Source organism: Semicossyphus pulcher, unplaced genomic scaffold, assembly GCF_022749685.1.
Source record: "Semicossyphus pulcher isolate SPU_LCO1_2020_fin unplaced genomic scaffold, fSemPul1.0.p SCAF_1, whole genome shotgun sequence".
Classification (NCBI taxonomy): domain Eukaryota; kingdom Metazoa; phylum Chordata; class Actinopteri; order Labriformes; family Labridae; genus Semicossyphus; species Semicossyphus pulcher.
This window is the reverse complement of record NW_027211603.1, coordinates 18789670-18812054: the sequence shown is the minus strand read 5'-3', so window position 1 is coordinate 18812054 and position 22385 is coordinate 18789670. Positions and strand designations below refer to the sequence as shown.

At 42.9% G+C, this 22385-nt stretch overlaps 2 protein-coding genes across 4 annotated transcripts in view; both read left to right on the top strand.

The window, feature by feature from the left end:
• The window catches only part of chd9 (chromodomain helicase DNA binding protein 9), a 60926-nt gene extending 48926 nt beyond the window's left edge, over positions 1-12000 (top strand). For 2 of the 3 annotated variants that reach the window (XM_069661272.1, XM_069661279.1), the window contains exons 23-38: positions 631-720; positions 1565-1668; positions 1944-2061; positions 2234-2291; positions 2394-2442; positions 2656-2902; positions 2994-3199; positions 3521-4396; positions 4596-4762; positions 5003-5233; positions 6171-6348; positions 6702-6850; positions 6961-7191; positions 7302-7451; positions 7570-7674; positions 8107-12000. In XM_069661272.1, the coding sequence (XP_069517373.1) occupies positions 631-720; positions 1565-1668; positions 1944-2061; positions 2234-2291; positions 2394-2442; positions 2656-2902; positions 2994-3199; positions 3521-4396; positions 4596-4762; positions 5003-5233; positions 6171-6348; positions 6702-6850; positions 6961-7191; positions 7302-7451; positions 7570-7674; positions 8107-9105 (3958 nt within the window). In that variant the 3' untranslated portion in view covers positions 9106-12000. The remainder of the gene's footprint in view (positions 1-630; positions 721-1564; positions 1669-1943; positions 2062-2233; positions 2292-2393; positions 2443-2655; positions 2903-2993; positions 3200-3520; positions 4397-4595; positions 4763-5002; positions 5234-6170; positions 6349-6701; positions 6851-6960; positions 7192-7301; positions 7452-7569; positions 7675-8106) is intronic. The other variant, XM_069661287.1, reaches the window with a different exon arrangement.
• A 1482-nt stretch (positions 12001-13482) lies between these two features.
• LOC138591017 (retinoblastoma-like protein 2) lies at positions 13483-21914 on the top strand. Its single transcript, XM_069661503.1, has 14 exons — positions 13483-13792; positions 16089-16159; positions 16452-16558; positions 16832-16935; positions 17129-17266; positions 17516-17680; positions 17841-17904; positions 18028-18113; positions 18925-19101; positions 19308-19373; positions 19475-19535; positions 20202-20362; positions 20482-20637; positions 20780-21914. The coding sequence occupies exons 2-14, from the start codon at positions 16095-16097 to the stop codon at positions 20975-20977; spliced, it is 1548 nt and encodes a 515-aa protein (XP_069517604.1). The 5' UTR covers positions 13483-13792; positions 16089-16094; the 3' UTR covers positions 20978-21914.
• Positions 21915-22385: the final 471 nt, after the last annotated feature.

Below are 22385 nucleotides of genomic sequence, written 5' to 3'. Positions count from 1 at the left end.
GCATACCAGACGTTACAGCCTGGCACACCAGCGCAAACACATTTCCCACCACTTGACTGTGTCTTCGCTCAAAGCCTGCTGGCTGTGATGTGTGATCATGCATCACAGAGCTAATGTCTCCCCTGTGAGTCAGCCTCTCTCTACCTTGTCAGCCTCGGCTTCCCAGCCTTCATCTACTGCCAGAGCACGACCACATGACGACTGGAGAGAGACTGTTGACTGTTCATTCAGTCCTCGGAGCCGAGCTGTAGAACTGCTCATGGCACCCTGTGAGGTCTATACAGTAATGTAGACTTCAGTCAAACCATAATTCACATTAATTGATCTGGCTTGGTGAGCTCTTTGGAAGGCCTGTTTATGATTCATAGGCAAAAGCGCACATCCCAGATGACAGGCTCGCACATTATACATCAATTCATCAGAGTGTATGCTGTCGCTGGATCGTATGGCAGTGAAATGACAGGACGAGGCCTACACAGTTCAATTTTAGGATCACAGCTGACACATTTCTCTCATTTGCATTGTGTCCCAACAGGTTGCAGCTGAGGTTTGTGTGTGTGTTGGTACTGCTCGCTCAGCGTTTGTGCGTGGTCAGGGCTTTGTTGTGACCAGTGGGTTTTCTCTGCGCAGGGTGCTGCTCAGGGTCAGAATGCTCTACTACCTGAAACAAGAGGTGATAGGAAGCCAGGCCCAGAATGTGCTGGACGGCGCGGACGCCAGGTGAGCTCAACTTCCACCTACTCAGACTCTACAACAACTTCCTGTCCTATACTGTGTCATTTCGAGAGTTTTTCGACTGCTTTAGATGCTTCAAACAGAAAAACATTATTCAGCATTTTAATACATGTCCCACAATGTAATACCTATTTTATCCATTCAAATAAGGTCAGATGGATTGAGCACCTTTAAGGAAACACTTCAATTGTCTAATTGAAAGAGCAGAGTATCCATATCCAGCTGAAATAACGGCCTCATTTTGGCGCTTGAGTGGCGAGTTCAGTAATTAGCATCTGGTATCAACCTGTTGAAGGAAGAACCAACTGATCAGCTGAATGAACAAGACGGTTGTAGAGCTCCACCTGCTGGTGAAAGATGGGTCGTTTTTTAACGTTTTCTACCAGACGGTGCTGTTCAAAAGGGTAATCAAAACCACCGTTTACAAGGAAATCACTATTGAAAATGAAGGAAGGCTTTTATTGTTTGACATATATAATATTGTTGGGTTTTTCTAAGAATTACCAGCAAAATGAGGCCGAGAATTAAAGCAGTTAAAGACAAGGAGGCCTCTGTTAGAACGATGATATAGTATGCAGTTTTATCAATAAGCTGTTCTGTACTTCTGTATCTTAAATAAGGAATAAAACTCTGTCGAGCTCTCAGTCCTCAGACCAAGGGCGCCTTGCCACAGTTTATATTCATTGATTACCTCATTGCTTTTCATGCTTTTTACAACAGAGGAACTGTGTTGACAACCGGTTCCCTGTTAGTGTCAGATATCAGTAAATAAAGATGATTCCCACAATGATATCCGTCTAACGCTCTTCCCCCTCCTCCTCCTATTCAGTGAGATAAAGATCTGGGTGCCAGATCCCGACCATTCGGAGCTGCCAGCCTTGTGGTGGGATGCCATCTCTGACAAGTGTCTGTTGCTGGGTGTCTTTAAGCATGGTAGGAAACGTCAGCTCATTCTGTGACTTGGTTTATTTCATGAGGTAATTCAAAAGAGAAAATTGAAGTCGTCTTTGCTGTTCTTCCCTAAAACATGAAACATTAAAACACGCTATGTGACAGTCCAAGTATTTGTCTTGGCCAGTTTTTCAATGATAGCAGGTGATTGTGGGAAATCATACAGCTTGTGTATATTACCTTGTCCCTATCTAAGAGTTTCCATGCACAATCCTTAGCTAACTCTGGTGTTTGCTTATCCTCCTGTGTGCTCGTAGGTTATGAGAAGTACAACACTATTCGTGCAGACCCGACCCTGTGCTTCATAGAGCGCGTGGGACGACCGGATGAGAAGGCCATCGCTGCCGAACAGAGAGGCAATGATTTCATGGATGGGTGGGTATATCATACTAGTGCTGAGTCTTTGAAACACTGTGGGGACTTTGTTTTATTGTGTTTTGTTCAACATTATAAACTTTTGAAACTGTGTCAGCTAAATTGTCAACTATGAGAAATGGCACAGACTTTATGTGTGTGTGTGTGTGTGTGTGTGTGTGTGTGTGTGTAGGGATGTGGATGATCCAGAGTACAAGCCTGCTCCGGCCTTGATAAAGGACGATATGGAGGTATGACCTAATGAACCAAAGTTATAATCATAGTCTGGTAACTTTTTAAAGTGGTTAAAGTATGTTTTTATCCTGCCATAAATATCCTTTCTTCTCATGCAGGATGACGCCTCTTCACCTGGAGACTTGGTTGTCACTGACAATGCTGGAGGTGAGTATTAGATGCTTTAAATCCACGGTCGGTTACCATGATTATTCTAAACACAGGCTTCCCACAGGCAAGTCTGAAAAGTTGTGAGTCTTAAGTCATGACATTTTAAGAAACATGTGCATTTGTCTTTTTTATCCAAACAAAAAATAGAAAAAACAGCTCTCTGGTTATTGGAATTGAATGTTCTTTATACTGTATAATACTTTAATCCAGATGCAGTTCCAGTGCCAGGGGGGTCTACTGTCTACTGGCCCTCATCGTCTGTGCTGACAGCCAGACTGAGGCGTCTGATCACAGCCTCGCAGCGCTTCACAAAGAGTCGGCAGATCCTCCACATCCACCAGACTCAGTCTCAGACTCAGCCGACCATGATACTGTCCGCTCCACTCTGCCCCCTGCCCCCAACTCTCAATGACACCCTGAACCCCAAGATGGCGGCCAAGATTGAACGCCAACAAAGGTCAGAACATATAAATATAACGGACCTTGAGAAAGAAGATCTTTGTGTATAAAAATGTAGACAAAGATGACAATTTTTTTCCTTTCCTTAGATGGACCAGGCGGGAAGAGGCCGACTTCTACCGAGTGGTCTCCACCTTTGGTGTTGTTTTTGACCCCAATCTTGGTCGGTTCGACTGGACCAAGTTCAGGGCGATGGCTCGGCTGCACAAGAAGACTGACGAGAGCCTGCAGAAATACCTGTGTGCTTTTACCGCCATGTGCCGAAGGGTGTGTCGCCTGCCACCCAAAGAAGGAGGTAAGAAGTCTACCAGCTTATTCTGACACACACACACACACACACACACACACTCACACACACACAATTGTCAGGCCTGGACGCTTAGTGGAGCATGTCATTGCTGGCTGAAAATGGAGAGCAGTTGGAAGTACCTTAGTAAAAACGTTGGCTCGACAGTACTGAGGTAGAGGGGTTGCTAAGGTTAATCATTCATTGAAAGACACACAGTGTGATGTTTAAACTCCAGGCACAGACAGGTCTTTGGGTTGTACATGCAGAGAAGCCTGTGTTTACTCTCACTCACTTTCTCTTCCACCTGCTTCTCCGTCTTTGTTCCAGACTCTGCGGTGGACCCGTCTCTGACCATCCAGCCCATCACAGAGGAACGAGCGTCTCGTACCCTGTACAGGGTAGAGCTGCTCCGCCAGGTGAGGGAGCAAGTCCTCCGCCATTCATTACTCTATGAGCGCCTGCCACTGTGCCAGATGAGCTCTGACTTACCCGTGTGGTGGGAAGCCGGTACTCATGACCGTGACCTGCTAGTCGGTGCTGCCAAGCATGGCGTCAGCCGCACAGATTACCACATTCTGCGAGACCCCGAGCTCAGCTTTATGGCTGCCCAACGCAACTACAGCCAAACAAAAGCTACACAGCAGCAAACACGCACACCCACCCCGCTTCTACCCCCTCAGTGCCAGACCACCAGCTCAGTGGTGACAGGCTCTCCACTGCCTCCACCCGCCCAGAGGGACTCAGAGCCTGGGGGAGTCGTGCCCAAAGTGGAACCAGCCTCAGAAGGAGAGGAGGGCAGGGAGAAGCCAGGGGAGAGTTGGAGTCCTCCCCGAGCACCGGCTACTCCCACAGGTCTAGAGGAGAAGCCTGTTACCGAGGCGAAGGACAGTGAAAAGAAGATGGTGGCGGCACGAACAAAACCTCTCACCCCCAACTCCTCTGAGAGGAAACCCAAGAAGGCCAGCAAGAGAAGCCGCCGGGAGGCCAGGCGAGGCTCAGAGTCCGACTCGGATGGCTCCTCCTCCAGCTCTTCGTCGCGCTCCTCTTCCTCTTCATCCTCCTCGTCTTCTTCTTCGTCACATTCCGGGTCCAGCTCCTCCTCCTCGTCTTCGTCTTGTTCCTCTGGCTCCTCGTCATCATCATCGTCCTCTTCATCTTCTTCTGACGATAGTGACAGTGAGGGAGAGAACGGGAAGAAGAAAGGTGAGTACATCTGAGAATTCAAAGAACTGTTATATGTAATATTTAGTTTAGAGTACAGAAATATTAACCAGATATACTGTTTAAATTCAGTTTACTATCGGAATACTTAAAACTTTACTTAAATAATTCCATAACACCTTATCCAATAAGTGTGCACACTGTTTCTAATGTCTGTCTCTCTGTCCTGTCACTTTGTCAGTGCCTGCAGTAGCAAGTGTTAAAGGCTTCGATGAGGACAGTGTGGCGTCTCTGAGCACTACACAGGATGAAACACAAGACACCCATGTGGCAGAAAACGGCATCAACAACTCCTCACACCCCTTCCAGGGAGGAGGGTACATGCTCGCTGCATCATACTGGCCAAAGGTGAACTACTGTACATGTGTGCGATCCAGTCACTGTTAATAATTACATATAACAATACCTGCATGGCTTACACAGCAGGTGAACTCAGTATACTCTGGTCAACAGCACTGGCCCTGAAGGTATTTAAATAGAGAGAATATTTGATCGTTTAATTTTAGAGAAAGGGTATTAATTTAATCATTGAACAGAAAGGACATCAAAGAGTTTGAGCGTGCTGATAGTCTGCTGTTGTTTATTCAGGATCGTGTGATCATCAACCGCCTGGACAGCATCTGCCAAGCAGTGCTAAAGGGCAAGTGGCCAGGAACACGGCGGGTCTACGAGCCCGGAGGCGCGGTGGCCTCCTTCTACACCACCAAGCTGCTGGACAACGCCAACAGCCTGTGCGAGGACCCCTCTGCCTCACCACAGGGGTCAAAGGTGACCAAGCATGTTGCAGAAAACAAGGAGTTCTCAGTAAAACTGAACGATGTATGTTGATTTCTCCCTTATTTCCGTCCTCCTCCTCCCTCCGCTTCGCCCTAATCGTAGGACCCTTCCACTTCTGCTGCCATGACTGGTGTTAGCTGCCGTGTTCAGCATGTTTCTCTGGTTTTCTTCCTCCTTTCCTTCGGGTATGATTAGTGGCTTTGACTGCCTGGCAGGAGGAGAGATTAATTTAATAACAGGCTTCCTCTCTTTTCCCACACACTCAATTTGAATTGGGCTCTGAGGCTGTGATTACATGAGCACAAATCACTCAGTCATGAGAACATAATGAGTTCAGTTTGAAGCCTCTCTATACTGAAGGGGTTGTGGTTATAATCTGATTGAAATGGAGACCTCGGCTGTGGGTGTTCTCTAGTGTGCTTCGAGGCATGTGGCCATTAACTCGTCGGGCTTCAGGTTTGCTTTCATTTATTTCTTTGCTTTTGTGTTGCTTCTTGATGAGGATCTTTTCCAAAATCATACCACCTGCTGCTTGTTACCTTTAAAATCTTAAACGCTGACAGCCGCTATCTCTTTGGCATGGCTTCCCAGTTCAGTCCAAACAGTGATTAGCCTTTACCCACCGCCCTGCTAGCCACTTCCCACTCCTGTGTCCATGTGTCCCAATACTACTAACAAGAAAGGCCTAATTAAATGTTCTCACATCAGTGTAAGAAATGATTACAAATGAGACTTTATGACATTAATTTCATTACTATAATTTCCAGGATATAGCATTAGCAATATGAAAAATAACACAAGACAAATTCACAGTATGATTCTTAGATCTCTGTGTAGATTAACAGGCAGGTAAAGCTCCCTCATGTAAGAAGTCTGAGGAGGAAACTAAATAGCAAAAGTCTCTCCTTGTCTATGTGTTTCCTCCCTGACTGTTTTGTCTCCTTCCACTTGTTCAACACCTTTGTTTTTCTCTTTGTAGCAGGAGGGAGGTCTCAAGCTGACCTTCCAGAAACAAGGTCTACCTCTGAAGAGGCCCCTGGACTCGGAGGAGGGTCCCCAGGCCCAGCAGCAGTACCTGGCCCGGCTTCATGAGCTGCAGAGCGCCTCGGACACGGGCCTGGCCGACATCACCAAGCCTCAGTGCAGCTTCCAGACTGGTGAGTATTATTAACAGCGTAGAAAATACCTAAAGATACCTCTGAATACTGAATGAGTAGAGATCCATCCTGTTTTGGTTGATCTCCACTAGATGGCAGCAAAGTCTACTTTTGGTGACTACTCGTAATCTTATGTATTTTCTTCAGATATTTATTGAACAGAAAATGTGTTTTAATTATGAAATACATCATTTGAACTTTACATTAAAAAACTGGTGGCAAAAGTTCAAACAACTAATACAAGTCTGAAACTTAACCTAATAAAAGTTCCTGATCTCTGACTCATTTTAAGTGGAATGATGAGTCAAAGTTGTAAAGGTTGTTGCACAGCTAACAGGCTGGTTCTCCTGCAGCGCCTCAAGATCTTACTGGTCAGATGAGGCTGAACGGAGCACTAGAAGGCCAGCCCGTGGTAAAGAGGCGAAGGGGAAGGAGGAAGAATGTGGAGGGGATGGACCTGCTCTTCATGAACAGGAGTAGAGTCCCTGCTGTGCATGATCAGGTAAGCAGCTCAATATACAGGTTTTTGTTTGCCTGTGTGTGCTAGATATGATGAGCTGTATCCTAATAACAGAATAACTGGAACACTCTTTTGTGGCCATGTATCTCCAGGTGCCTCCAGGGTGGGGGGGTATTGGCCAGGTGGGCATTGCAGTGGCCCCCGTGCCGGGCTTCAGCCAGAGCGCCGTTCAGGCCCCTGCAGATACAGACAGCAGAGTCCCTGTCATTAACCTCAAAGATGGCACCCGGCTGGCTGGGGAAGACGCACCGAGGAGGAAAGATCTAGATATGTGGCTAAAAGAGCACCCTGGCTTTGTGGCAGACACAGGAGCCTTCATCCCTGTGAGTCCTTTTTTTTCTCATTTCATCTTCGTTTAGAGAGATAGATTTGTGTGCAGATGTTTCCTGCAGGTACAAAACACACCTAATAAATGCGACCATATCCTGTCCAGGGGGTAAATAAGATGCAAATGCAGTTCCACTTCCAGGACGGTCGACCCAAGCAGAAAAGGCACCGCTGCAGGAACCCCAACAAGATAGATGTGAATAGCCTGACGGGAGAAGAAAGGGTGCAGATCATCAACAGGAGGAATGCACGCAAGGTTTGTTTGAGAGTGTCTTCAAAACACTTAGAATAGCTTAAAACTGGGATGTCGCCCTGTTAATAACCATGCATGCATCTGGCACTTTAGTTCATGTTGTCTATGATGTGTTCTGTAGGTCGGTGGAGCCTTTGCTCCTCCTCTGAAGGATCTGTGCCGCTTCCTTCAGGAGAACCCCGAGTACGGAGTCCCACCTGAATGGGCTGATGTTGTCAAACAGTCGGTGAGTCAAGAAGTAGCACAGCCACCATGCAAAGAAGGGCCATTATGATCGAGGCGATCGACAGTCAGCTGTCAATTCATTAGATTCACTTAACTAAATCTAATACAATGTCATAAAACTGCTACAGTTCTTTCATGGAGCTGTTGATTCAACTGTACGGTCATGTTGGAGGCAGTTCTTTGTTATTCTATTGTTTTATAGTGTGTAGAATATTTTCCAGCTCTTTTTTATATTTGAGGGTAGACTAACAGTTCCAACAAATAATGATTATAACCTTTGTGAATGTAGGATTTGGTACAGGGGCTGTTGTATGAGACTGCATTAGTTTTGACAAGGTGGACCTAATTAGCCCTTATGCTTTTTTTTTTATGCATCTTTAGTGATGCTGCGAAACACTGCTGACCCTGCTTATATCACCCACATTTTCTCCAGGGTTACCTCCCAGAGAGCATGTTTGACAGGATCCTAACAGGACCCATCGTTCCTGAGGAGGTGAGCCGACGTGGACGCCGACCTAAAAATCCACTGGCCAAGGCAGCAGCGGCAGCCGCCGCCGCGGCAGCAGCAGCACCAAACCCAGCAGTCTCGGCCCTGGGTCTTAACCCCCTGCTGGCCAACGGCCTCCTCTCTGGAATGGACCTGACCAGCCTGCAGGCCTTCCAGCAAAACCTCCAGAGCTTACAGTCCCTGCAACTCACCGCAGGCCTAATGGGGCTGCCGTCCGATGCCAGCAACCTGGCTGCGAGTAACCTGGCTGCCATGTTTCCCATGATGCTGTCTGGTATGGCTGGAATCCCAAACATCCTTGGCATGAGCAGCTTGCTTGGGAAGCCAGCTCAGGAGGGCACAGGAAGCTCTGAAGAGAAGACAAAGGGAACCATCAGCGGTGTTACAGGAGAGCTGTCAGCCTCTAAAGCCCACTCTCACACCTCAGACACCAAAGGAGAAAGGACAGAGGGCTTGAACACGACTCCTTCCTCCACTTCCAGCTCCTCTTCCTCTGCCACCGCACCACAAAGTGCTTCAGCTGCCTCTGCAGCCTCCAGTCACCCACTGTCTCTTAACCCCTTGTTACTCTCCAGTATGCTCTACCCAGGGATGCTTCTCACTCCAGGCCTTAACCTCCCTGTGTCTGCCACACAGCCGCAGAGCTCAGACAGTGACCCCACCCTTCCTCCTGCTCCTCTTCCTCCTCAGCCCGCAGCCTCCCAGTCGTTGCCACAGAAGACCGAGCTGCCAGCGGCAGACAAGGACGGAGAGGAGGATGAAGAGGAGTTAGAAGAGGCTTTGGACGAAGACGAAGAAGAGGAGTCAGCGGAACAAAAAGAGAACAGTGGTCCTGAAGGTTCGGGGAAAGCCGAGTCATCTTCATCAGAGTCTGGTAGCTCTTCTTCCTCATCAGACGATTCAGACTCCAGTGATGAGGACTGATCCTATGAATATATAATAATAGATTTATTTATGTATTGCCTAGAAATGTATACATATATTCACATATATATGGATTTTTCAGCACTTATGTTGCGATTTCTTTACATGTAAATACAAGAACTAACTAAAATGTTGTGTAATAAAGACTACAAAAACATGAAAAAAACAGGAACAACTGACTTAAAAGACACTGAAATGAGATTTCAGTTCTTGTTCACATGGTACAGTCTTGTTTTGAGACATTTTGCATGTCAGACTTTAGTAGATTTCTGAACTCTGTGAACTTGTACCACACAGTTATGTACAATTGCAACAAAAAAAGGCATTATTGTAATTATGTCAGGATTTAATTTTATTAAAAAAGTGAAACTACATCAACACGCTCGTTGAGCTGTACTATTAATATATTTTGATTGTTGGGGGTTGGGAGAATGAGACTTGACAAACACTTTGGTTTCTCTTGTAAATAGTAAGTACTTTTACAGGTATGTTGACACTTATGCTTTGCAGATCATACATTGGATATGTCAGCAATAACTTGGGCAGCTAATGAATGTCACTGAAGCTGTAGATTCTCTGTCTGCCATGTTCCACCCCAGTGCACAACTCGCGCAACCTCACCTACTTTCATATCCTGTTGAAGGATTAATTTCTGCATTTGTTCGTGTCCTTTTATGGAAACAAAATCACATGGAGCTCTCACTTTAACATTGCTTTAATTTGAGGGAGATCTCGACAAGTATTACTCTTTTCAGTCAAACTGTATACGCTTGAATCCTTCAAAATGGATCAAAAATTCTCTGCTGTGATTTATTTTTCAGAGGTTTCATTTTCCACAAAGAGTTCTCATTTTAGAAACTCCTCATTTTCACCATCACCTTAAGAACATGTCACATGTCCGAGGCGCACTTTAGCTACTCACAGTAGGCTTACGCCGTTCACTTGCACATCTGTTGATTTAAATAAACTACTCGAGCTGTGGGGACAGAAAACAACCTTTTACTGTGTGCCAAAAACTGCCCTTTGACCTATTGAGGTCCTGACAGAGCTTAGTGGTCTCTGTGTGGAGGAAGAATTCAGGATTCTCCATGACATGGATATTATTATTACAGCCCCGCCGTATTTGACTGCATCTTACCTCAACTGTGCTAAACTGATTGGCTTCACTGTGCAGACTTACGCATGGGTGTGTCTTTTGCTGTCCATGTACATAATGTCTCTGCTAGAATTTGTGTGTTAGAGTCCTCTTTTCTTTCTTTTTTTTCTTTTACTAAGAGCTTCCACTGTGTTGACTTCTCGTGGCTGGACTGCTCCTCTCACCTGGTATCTACTGCTTCCATAAGTTCAGTCTGAATGTTGTCTCTAATGGAGGGGCCTTGAAAGCTTATAGAAAAACAATCACCAATGTTTTAAACGTTGAACACATTCATTAGAATTACGGAGGAAATGACAGTCCATCTCCCTTTGGATTCTGTGTTGCATGACTGCCTGTCAACCAAGTCTTACTGTACATGGCACAAGCACAAATAGTTCAAATCTTGCCTAAGATCTTAGTGATTGTCATTGAGTGTTAAATTTTACACAGTGCCAGACGGGCTAACGTCAGGAAAGGCTAAATAATAGCAGTTGCAGCTTGTCGTGTGTGTTTCACTTAGTGCTCAACTGTGTTATGCTAATGAATGGAGCTTCAGCTAGGTGTAGAAGTGCCCTTATCCTGTACCTCGCTCTGTCGTTCAACTTCCGCCTGACAAACTAACAGCGTCCATGCTTGTGCGTTTTGTTCATCATCTCTGCTCATGTCGATGTTCAGCTGTAACCAGGATACACACACACTCAAGCCGAAGTACCTTTTTGTAACCTTCTCTAGCACAACAGTGCTTGCTCTAGGACTGCTGTTACACAGTGGACTGTTAGATACACCTTTCAATATAATTTCAGAGGTCAGGTTTCTGTTTCGACTCACAGGGCCCTTTCAGTGTTGGAAAACCCTACTGACTTATCTCAGTTTAGTTCTTAAGTCCTGCTGTAGCACCGTTCTGGAGCGGCCGAAGACACGTCTGATCTCTAATGTTGCTTTAAGCAGTTTTCTTGTATGCCTGTTGTTATATATAGACCTTGTCATGGGTTTTGCTTGCAATGCAATTGCATTTTTTGATATTATTACTAACAGTACAGTATTTTTCTATGTCTGAGCAATGAACTTAAACATGCCACTGTCATTTTGTATATCTGCACCTCTGCTCTCTTTAAACTAGTAGTGCCCTTATGCAAACACCCAGCCATTGCTACTTCTGCTGTTGTTGATCTGAGGACTTTTGCTATTTTTTGTTGCACCACAGCGATGTGTTGATGGTTTGATGACAGTGCTAAACCTCTATAGGACACAAATGGAAAAGGTGGTAGACAAAAAAGTTGGACTTTTTGCTTTAATTTTGCTTTCCTTTTTCTTATGTTTTTTTCATATGTTGTACTGTACAATGACTCTCAAAACACTGCGAGTGCTGGAGAGGCAGTGTTGAATCAGACAAAAGTAAACGATGACCAATATGCAAGAGGAACGACAAAACACACTACTGCTGTACAGGGAGGTTTTCTTTCAGTTCATACATGTAATCACTGAGATGACAAAACTAGCATCATTGGTTTTGTATTTTTGTTTCAAGCTTGATAATATCCTAAATGTCACCCTGGTCAGTTTTTGTCTTGTTTTTTTTTTTTTATTGGACAGTTGTAATATTTGCAAGATGTGGTCTGTGTAGTCAAAATAATTCTTTATGTAGTGCAGGACAACTCGTCTTAAAAGTCATTTGTAATTTATTGGATTACTTTCTATGAAGTTCTATAGAGGAAATTGAGGTTTAATTATTTTTATTAAACATATTCTTCTGACTATCATTTGAGTGTGCCTTTGCCTGTTGCTTTGTCTGGGGGGCCTCATTCAGGACATTCTATATCAGAAACGTTTTGGTGCTCTTCCTCCTTACTTCTCGGCACTTTCTAAATGTTGCACTGCAATTTGCTTATCAATCTGGCATTACTGAAGAAAACTTTCCAACTTCTTGGTTGAAATTGTTCCTTTTTATATTAAAGTGTTGTATAAAAAACTGGTATAATAACAATATTCAGAGTCCAAGTAGCAAAGGAGGAGTACTTTATGGTTCCTCAGTGCAAACTATAGCTATTGTAATTTAGTACATGCCCCAAGTAGCCTACTGCATTAAGGTTTGTTTTTGTTTGTTTGTTTTTAAAGATGTCTAAATGTTAAAATGCATTTACAAATACAAAGAAGCCTACTTGGTTGACGTAAGAGGACTCTTATTAAAGAAATTCTTTTGAGGTATTTCAATATTCCACCTCTTGATGGCGCCCATTGACCTTTGTAAGTCACTTCCTTCACAGTTTCTATCATAGGCTGCTTCCCAAGTCTCTTATTTGATAGCTCCTCGATCCTCGCCCGAACCGGAAGTAGTTCCGGAGCCGCCATATTGAGGACCGTCTCAAAGCCATGGATCTATAATAAGAAGCATGCTCAAAGCTCTTATCGCTGCTCGGAGGAGAGAGGAGAGAGGAGAGAGGAGGGAGTTCCGAGGAGCGATAAGCGAGGATACACGAGAGCAGCCTCCATCGAAGTCTTTTACTGGCCGACACGCCCCCTTATCAGATATCAGTTAGTGATTGGACGCTGCAGCAGATCGGACTCATGTGAAACTTCACAACATCACTGTTGATTTGTTTTCTGAGTCAACATCTGAGTAAAAATAAGTTGTCTAAAAATCTAAAGTGGCAAAAACAGATTAATTTCTATTAAATGTAATCAAAAAACCTCTCGTCATTATCAGTTATTTCCCTGCTAACTTTTATTACGGATGAATGAATGAATTCAGAGGGAGCAGGAAAGTCTCTCTGTCAGCAGGTAACACTTTTTACGTGTGAGAGTGATCATCAATGAGGTCGGGTTTGATCAGCTTGACGTGATTTCTATTTATCCTGAAACTTTGAGCCTAATAAATCATTTTCATAGTTCATGAACAGACAGTATTTGGGCTTATTAAATCATTAATTCAGATCAGATGATCAGTGATCGAAAATGTAAATAATGAACAAATAATATAAAGGCATAGTGCTGGTAAGAAATGTCCATCTGGCTCTGCAGCAGGAACACAGACTGCAGCCTGTTCTTCATGTGCAGGTAACAGGTTACAGAGAGAAAGCACTGTTACTGTGTGTTTTATTAGAATTAATACAGAGCACATGTGTGCAGACACAAACAGCTGTTAAAGCCGACTGACAGCTGCAAGCGGTGATCAGCTGACGCGATCATCACAAACGGACGTCGCAGCACGTGACGCTTCATCGGAAAGGACGTCTCATGTCTCTTAAAAAACATTCCCTCGTTTCCTCTCTCCTCTCTTGGTTTCCTCGCGTCTCTCCATGCATCTCTGGTGGGAGGGACTAAGACGCAAGTGAACGACGCAAGTGAAGGAAGCATGGATGCAATTTAAGAGACTTGAGAAGCAACCATAGCAACCACACGAACCACACGTCAGGGTATGTTGGCTACGGAGAACCCTGCTAATCAGTAGGTTGACAGCACTGAAAGATGCAGCACCTCTTCTCTGTTGTCAGCCGGACATAAAGAGGATCCTTATCTGGCTCTTGAACTCACCAAAAGCACCGAGCAACACTGGTAAGTGACTTAGAACCTGTTTTTTCTTGCACTCGATCTCCAGCGTTACACATGCTGACGTGGCTGACAAGAAAATTTCGCGCCAAAAGTCAGCCGACTGTTTCGCGGAATGTAACACTCATCATCCACCTGGACGATGCCGTATGTAGATTGACCCTCTAAAGTAAACAATGAAACATATTTTACGAAAATTCCACTTGACGATTATGTTGTATTGACCATGATGGACATCGTTAGTAAATTATTAACTTGAGTGTTTCTATGTTCCTAACACGTGACTGAAAGTTAAAGAAAGGAGTAGTGCGCAGGCTCGTCTCCCGGATATGGGTGTAACCCACATTTTCTACATATCAAGTTACTAACAGTGTCATTTGATTTCTGGTTTATTGCTGAGCTTCCAGGAAAAATATATTAAATGTGTTATGTTATATAGAAAGTTATTACAATAAAGAGACAGAATGATGATAGTGACCGTAGTTTCCCCTTTGAGCTAACAGGTTTAAAGTCCATATTATTGTTGTTTTTGTGCTTAGTGTAAATCTTTTACTGCGTGTAAAACGTGCATTGGACGGATGTCAGAGTTTTTCCAAAGTCTGTGACACTCGTCCACCTCTGTATGAGTAACAACTAAATGCTGCTGCATAGACCGAAAGGAATTAAACATTTCAGATGTAATGCACAGAACAATGTATTTTTACACAATCACAATGGTGGGGAAAGTGTCATCATGTCACAATCAAGGGCACAAAACTTTAGCCACAAGAGTGACGTGAAAAAGTTAAACTGGAAACATCTAATACAGAAACACAGTGTAAGTGAAAGATGCTTAATCTGTTACAAATAGGTAATAATTTGGTGAAGATGGATCTGTTATTTACAATCTGCTTCGACAGTCATTTGATTAAAAGATGCTTAATCTAAACACAAGAAACCCTCCTTAAATTGTCACCCACTTAGACATTTACAAACAAACGCAACATGTGGATTTTAGGTTACACCCTGGCACACGAGGAGCCCTTTTAATGTAAAACATCTTACAGTAGCCAACATTCTGTGCGAACTTGACCTTTTACTGTGATGTACAAACACGCCCACACACACACATCACTACAGAGGTCTGTCTGAATCAGGGAGGACATACCCACGCATCTAAAGCATGTGGGAAGGATTGGAGTAACAGGGTCTCCATTCAGGAGAAGGCTTTCAAAGTAAAACTACATAAAGACCTACAAAGGAGAACAATCATGTTTCAGGTTGAAAAGTGGTGCTGAAGATGATGCAGTGCCACCAAATCTTACACTTTCAAAACTGTGTTTTACTATATTTTACCCAAACTCCAGGCTTTGTTGAACAGCTCGACATACCATCATCTGCTTTCTTGCTGACAGTTAAATGAGACAGTTGACGCTACTTTTTATTTTTATTTTTTGCATTTCCTTTTAAGGCTAAACTATTTCCTCTAGTTCCCTCAGTAACTAATGAAAAACACCACAGACACAATCTTACAATATCATTAAGCAGACGAAGCGACGTACATCTGAGAGTTAATAGGCGTTTTTTGGGGGGGGAGGGGTTTGTTAATCATCATGAACAACATCAACAACATCAACAAGGTCAATATAGTCGTCATCATCATCATGAATATCCTAATCGACATCAACGACATCCTCAATATCATCATCATCAATAGCATCAATATCATTAAGTGCAGAGGTGTTCATGAAAGGATTGGGTCTGTAGCTTTTCCTTAATCTCTATTTACAGATTCAACATAGAAATGTAGAATCTGTAGGCAGGGACGTGGATTTCGGGGAAGGCAAGTGTTCTGTTTGTACTACGCTTGTAGTCAGAGTAATCAATCACATATCAACAGGCTGCGCCGTATGCAGAAAAAACAGTCTGTGAGGAGAGTAAAAGCAGGCGGAACGTAACCCACCGTAATGACATCCCGACTCCCATCAGCGTCATCTGACGACGGTTTTAGCTTCTTATTAATCTCTATAAACAGACACCTGCATGCTAACAGCTAACAATCTGTTCTAGATCTAAAATTTTACTTGAGATGAATTCCCTTGACGCTGTGTCACGAAAGCCGTTCAGTCGACCTCCATTCAACAAATAAGCATTATAAAAGCTTTCTTCTCTTGAGGACGGACCTGACAAAGATTCAGTTTTACTTCTTAAAAATCTGCATCATTATGTTGAAATTTTGGCAAAGGGGTTGTACGTTCGTTATTTCTGAGGTTGCTTTCCTTGTTAAGGTGAACATTCCTGATCTGTGTGTGTGTCTGTGCAGGTCACCATGGCAAACGAGCCTGATATCAACCCTGAGTTTGGCCCCAGTGATCGCCTGACTGCTATATTCAGGTTAGCACTAAAGTACTGCAGTTGGAATTCCTCATGCAGTGGCCTTTTTGTTTGTATGGGATCTCAGAAAACACCATTATCTGTATGTTAGAACACAGCACGTTTACAAAGCTACTGTTACTCGTAGTTACAATTAACCACAACACTATACATGCACCATGCATGTTACTTACATGATACTTACATTAAATATAACAAAGGCTGCCAGTGCATTTTACATGTAGTGTATCAGTAAAAGCACTCATTAAACTACGGAGCTACTATAACAACTTTTATGATTCCTCATAATCAGGTCCTGCTCCAGAGATCCGACTGAGGCAATAAGGTCCAGACTCAGTGGCATGCTGAACATGTTTCTGCAACACCACAGAAGCCATGCAGGAAATGAGGGGACCAACGGTATGCTAACATATTCAATGATCTTTAATCAATGGGACGGGAAGGATGATTCTGCTGTTCTCAGATTTATACCCCAGAATTTTATGACTATGATCATTAGAAACCAAGAACACATTTTCAATATTTACTGGATCCATCAGTACAACACATCTTTTATCAATACCTACAGTATTTTAAATACCGACAGGATAAGTGGGCTGTTTTTTTAACAGCTACCTGGAACACAGCCCCTGTTGTTGATGTTGTATATAATCTGTGTGATATTGTTCACAGAGTTGGCAGATCGATGCTGCTATCAAGCGGGGAAGTTGTTTTACAGGCTCTTGGAGAAGCTCGCCATACATGAGCGTGAAAGGCTGGGCACCAGTGACATCTCAGTGAGTCTACTGCCCTCCTGTGGCTACAGATGGAATTGCTGTCTGAAAAAACCTTTACTGCAAATTAGGAGCACAGTATGAGCAGTGACAGAGTGATACAGAACATCTTAAACTTCATGTTAATGTCATTTCTGTAGCCTTATATAAATCAATAAGTTTAACATACATTTTTAATGTGCCTTGTTTGTTGCAGAGCCAGTTGAACAATGAACATTGCCATAACAGTCTGGTGGTCTGCTGTCTGGAGATCACCACATCTTCAAACAATCTGCCATATGACTTCCCTCTGCTCCTTCAGATCCTCAAACTCGCACCGTACCACTTTGGAAATGTTTGTCTCCAAGCTTGTTCAATATATGTTTGCAATAAATGTCCAGGTTATAGGCCAGGACTTTGCTAATATTCAGCATAGTTTTCATAAGCCAAAATAAATGCTAATATAGTCTTTAGTGTACACAAGTAAACTGTTTTTTACACGCAGAACTTTTGATTTATACTTAAACCTAAGGGCAACATGGCTGCCACCCCTAACCTTTGAGGACACCTCCTTCATCCATGTTGTTTTCTTTTGGTGTGACAGGTGATTGAGCTGGTGCTGCGGGCTGAGGATCGCCTGCCTCTTTCTGTCACCACACATCTTGCCCAACTGGAGAAGAAAGTTCTGGAGAGCTTGGCCTGGACTAGCGACTCGCCACTGTGGGAGATACTCCGAGCCATTGGTGGTTCTCTGCCGACCTGCCAACAGGTTGCCAATAAATCACACAGAAACACATAAATATCAACACCAAATGGTGCTGGTGATGAATCCTCAATATGTAATTTGAACTTTTCTTTCTACTGTGGATTGTTATCAAAGCATTCAAAGCATATGTGCAGCTTTAATAAAGGCTTTGTGTCACATTCAGGTGATGCCTCCTCAGAAGCTTGAAGACCCAAGTACAACCCAACTTGAGGGAAGCCTTCCAGGAGGTAATGATGCAGTGGATTACAGTTTCTTTCTGATTTCATTATTGTAATTGTATCAATACATTGCTCAATTTGACACCTAATTTTTAAGTGTCTGTATTGACGGGGCAGTTCTGTTTTTGCCAGTGTCTGCCAACCCTGTCGAACAGCCTTCCACATCAGCTGAAAACCAGCCTCAAAGAAGCAACTCCCTCACTCTGTTTACACGCAAGGTCAGTTAATCTACCACCTCATAACAGACTCCTATATAAAATTATATTCTGTCCTGTGGCTCCGGATAACAGTACCTTTTAACGTATCTATCAAGAGAAAAAAGTCAGATCATTGTATTTTTGAATGTGCAAGCAGGGGCTCTTTGATACTTTCAGATGACGCAAAATGATGCAGTTCAAATCGTATTGTGTGCTCTGATAAGCTGACCAAATGGCCAATCAAGACCGTCTTTCATCAGCTTTATCTTCTGTATATACCTTGGTATTTATGTCAAAGCACATGCAGCAGCGTTTCACTTCCTGTAATTGGCTACTATGCATGCTAGCATAGACAGAACAAAAGGCATGCCAGCGAATACAATTGCAATGCATATTGTTGACAAAAAGCCAATCTCTGAACCTATGAACTATTATCTGAAGTAGAATTACCTTCTGGGGGCTATGGTCGGTATTTCGGGGCTTCAGGTCTACCCAAAAGATATCCAGGCAGTGGACAGCCAGTACCAAGTTGCTGGTCATTGTTTGCAGTCTGACTAGCACCTTAAAATGTAAGAATGGAGTTAGAGTTGAGAACACAAGAACTTTGTTTCCTAAAACAACCAATGCCAGCTCAAAATGATTATTCTTCTTGGACTACAACTGGCCTACAAACAGAAGCCAGATAAATTGATTTTGGATTTATCTATAGATATCTGTTTATACAGAATAATTCAACAATTCCTGGCTGCAATGACTTTCCAGCTTTTTACTTTGTCATCTAATTCATGGATTGTCCTTTGATGTTTTCTGTGTTGTTTCCTCTTTGTCTAAGGTTTACATGTTGACGAGCGAGCGTCTGAGGGAGCTGTGTTCTAAACTAGACATTTCTGATGAGCTGCGGTTGAAGATCTGGACCGTTTTTGAGCACTCTTTGGTCCACTTCACTGACCTCATGGTGGACAGACATCTGGACCAGCTGCTCATGTGTGGCATCTACATCACTGCCAAGGTGGGCTAAAATATATGTGAGAGAAGTCTCAACGCTGCTAATGATCATTTATTGAATTGGTATTAATGTAAAGACAAATATTCACTATTTCAAATCCACTATCTGCGACCAAAGACTTGCTAATTAAAGTAATTAAACATTAAAAACTTTGCTAACCATTAAAATACATCATTTATTTAGTGATGGAATTTGTACTGATATTACAGAATGGGGACATAACCTTCAATCAAATAATGGAGCGCTACCAGTCTCTGCCATTTGCCTGCAAAAGTGTAAGTGTTTTGCTTTTTTTTTTAATACTCCTGCCATCATGTTTTGTAAAAAGCTCTTTTAGTTCAACAGTTCAGTAAAAGCAGACGTTTTCTGTTCTCAGGTCTGCCAAAATGTGCTGATTTCTGGAAAAACCAAAGAAAATTCTCTCACTGGAAACAACAGTAAGAAACCCTTGATAAGGTTCAGGTTGATACAGGACATTATGGTGCATTATAGTGTAATACAATTGATTTACACAGATTGACAAATACATCTCAATATACAATATACGAATTAATTAATTAACATTTTTCCATATACATAAATAAGTGCCTGTATGTTTGGCCTCGTAGTCACTGGCAAACAAGACTAGATTTTTTTACAAATTATTTTGTGCAAAGCTACTAAAGTAATTTAAATCTAATAAGATCGGCCATTAATTCCTGTTGAAGTGACAAGAATCATCCTGTTAGTCCAAATGAAACATTTCCTATTCCACAGCTGCAGAAATAAGAGGAAATGGTTAGATAAACCGGTGCTTAAAGCTAAACAAACATTACCACTTGCAACTTTTACTGATCAGATAATTGAATTGACTTATTGTACTTATGAGTCCACCTGTAAGTTCTTCTCTCGTAAACAGGGTATACACGACTCCATATGAGGGCACTATAAAGCACAAATAGCCACTTCAATGACGTAAAAACATTATGTACGTCTAGAGATGGACTCGCCAACATAAGAGCATCACCAGCATCATGTTAGAGAATTTCTCAATAATGTCAGAGGAGACAATAGTCTGTAATTTCATAATAACAAGCGATAATGTATTCCCTTGTTGACTACAGGTAAAGATGTCCCCAGTTCCTGTTTCCTGACCCCTGACACACCATCAGCACATTATCCAGCACGTTGTCAGGAGGAGAGGGGAACTCTGAAGAACTTTTACAACAAAGTTTACTGGACAAAGATGAAGGATTTTGCCATGAAGTTTGCAGCACCTGCTGGAGTAAGTGAACCCTTTTAAGTGTAAATTTTGCTGTTTTGGACAAACTGAAGAGCTGAGGTCACAAAAAAAAGTAATATACAATATCTCTTAAGATGGTTTTTTGTGTCACTCCTGTGTAGGTCAACACTCCTGTGTCTCCTGCACCCAGGCGGTACACACCATCTACTCGTAGATACCAGCTGTCCAACCGCATCTCCATTTCAACTCACAACACAGGAACCCCTCCCCAACAAACACCCGGACTCTCCTACCGCTTTAACTCAGACGACTCTGAGGTCTGTGGATAAAATGTTTCAACCTTTTAAGTGATTTTCACCTTGACATGTGGTTATTTAATTTGTGTACATCATAGATTCAATATATTATATTTACATGTTAAAAAGCTAGATTATTTATTTCATCATGATGTTTCCACAGCGTCTGCGTGAGATCAATAACATGGTCTCGGGCAGGACCCCGAGGAACAGGCGATCCCATGTCGCCCTACCAATGGATAGAGAGGAGGAGGAAGAGGGAGAAGATGGTCCTCCTGCGAGAAGGCCTCGTTTGGACGGTCCATCAGCTTTGCAGAGGCGACTGATGAATGTATTGAACGATAGACAGATTAGATTATGATTAATGAAGGATTATTTTGTAAGATGTTCAGTGAAAGCCACTTTAAAGCTATTTTTATTCTTTTTTCCCTGTTTTTATACTGTAATCACGTTTTTCTGAATACATTTTGTCACGTTTTGTACGTTAGCGTGTAGTGTTGCAAACACGACTCAGAAACAACCAAACCAGCTGGCGGAGGCCTGGGAGGAAGAGAGGAGAGAAAGAGGTTAGAGTGGAAGCTATTTAAATAAGCTGAGGACCAATTAACTCAGGTCCCAGTAGTTTCCTGATGTCCTTCCCAACTCTGCCCGTTTGCTCCTGAACCAGGAAGTCAACCAAACCAATAGCAGGCAGAGAGGGCCAGAAGTCAAGGTTAAATCAGCCGGCCTTGTGCAGAGACTTTAGTCCTCGATGCGGCGTCCCCAGGTTCCACTCCCACCCTCAGGCCTTTGCCGCGTGACATTTCCCATTCTCTCCAAAAACATCTCTTTAAAAATGTTTTATTATTTTTAAAGACAAACTACAAAGCTGCTGTTCGGCTTATATAAGAAACTGATTAAATCAGTTTGATTAAAGATGTATCCCCAGGCTTTACTGATTGCGACCCTTAAATCATGGCTGTGGATGTTCATAAAAGTCATCTCAACTCAGGAATGTCCTTTTCAATTAGGAAGATTAACCTTCACTGTGCACGAACATGTATGACAGAAGGTTGTTTTCACATTCATCTACTGAAGAGACAAAGTTTCTAAAAATTGAATAGAATAACGGTTTAAAAAACCAATCATGATCCAGACTTCAACTTGCTGAAATGCGTGTGTATTCTCAATGACATGGTTTGCATTCGGGGCTTTTTTCTGGTCTCTTGTTTCTTGTTAGTATGTATTTACGAAAAGTTTTTATTCAAATCTGAGTAAAATGTCTTAAAAAATGTGTGAATTGTTTTTTATAAACCATTGCTGCCAAAGAAAATCTAACAATAAACATGCATTGTTTTGACACCGTGTCCCGCTGTAGTGTTTATGATAGTGCTCTGCTGTGCTCTCTTTTAGGGGTGCTGCCCTCTATAGTCATAGCCCACCTTCCCGAGACTTATTTGTATGTACCTTTTAGTTAATTATTTATTTCCAAGCAGTATTATCAGTGGGTGCAAACCAAAATGTCTCTGGACGCTACAACAAATCAGGGCAACAAGACGTTTGACGTCGCAGTAGGATGCTGGGCTGTGTAAATGTTCCTATGCAGTGAACAGGCATTTTGGTAGAACATGATTTAGTGCACACACTCATCCTTTGTAGGTAACATGACCTACTGTCCAGGTTGACTTGATGTTTCACATCAGTGGGAGCCATCTTGGTTTTCAAACCTGCCCCAAATTAGAAAATGGATTGTGATTGGCCTGACCTGAATCGGGTCAAATAGATATTAG

What these genes read in the sequence shown, in the direction of transcription:
- LOC138591017 (XM_069661503.1), top strand. Translation starts at nt 16,095, where the DNA reads ATGGCAAACGAGCCTGATATCAACCCTGAGTTTGGCCCCAGTGATCGC. An exon ending in TGAGGGAAGCCTTCCAGGAG is followed by an intron (nt 17,905 to 18,027) that starts GTAATGATGCAG and finishes TGTTTTTGCCAG; the next exon opens with TGTCTGCCAACCCTGTCGAA. An exon ending in TCACTCTGTTTACACGCAAG is followed by an intron (nt 18,114 to 18,924) that starts GTCAGTTAATCT and finishes TCTTTGTCTAAG; the next exon opens with GTTTACATGTTGACGAGCGA.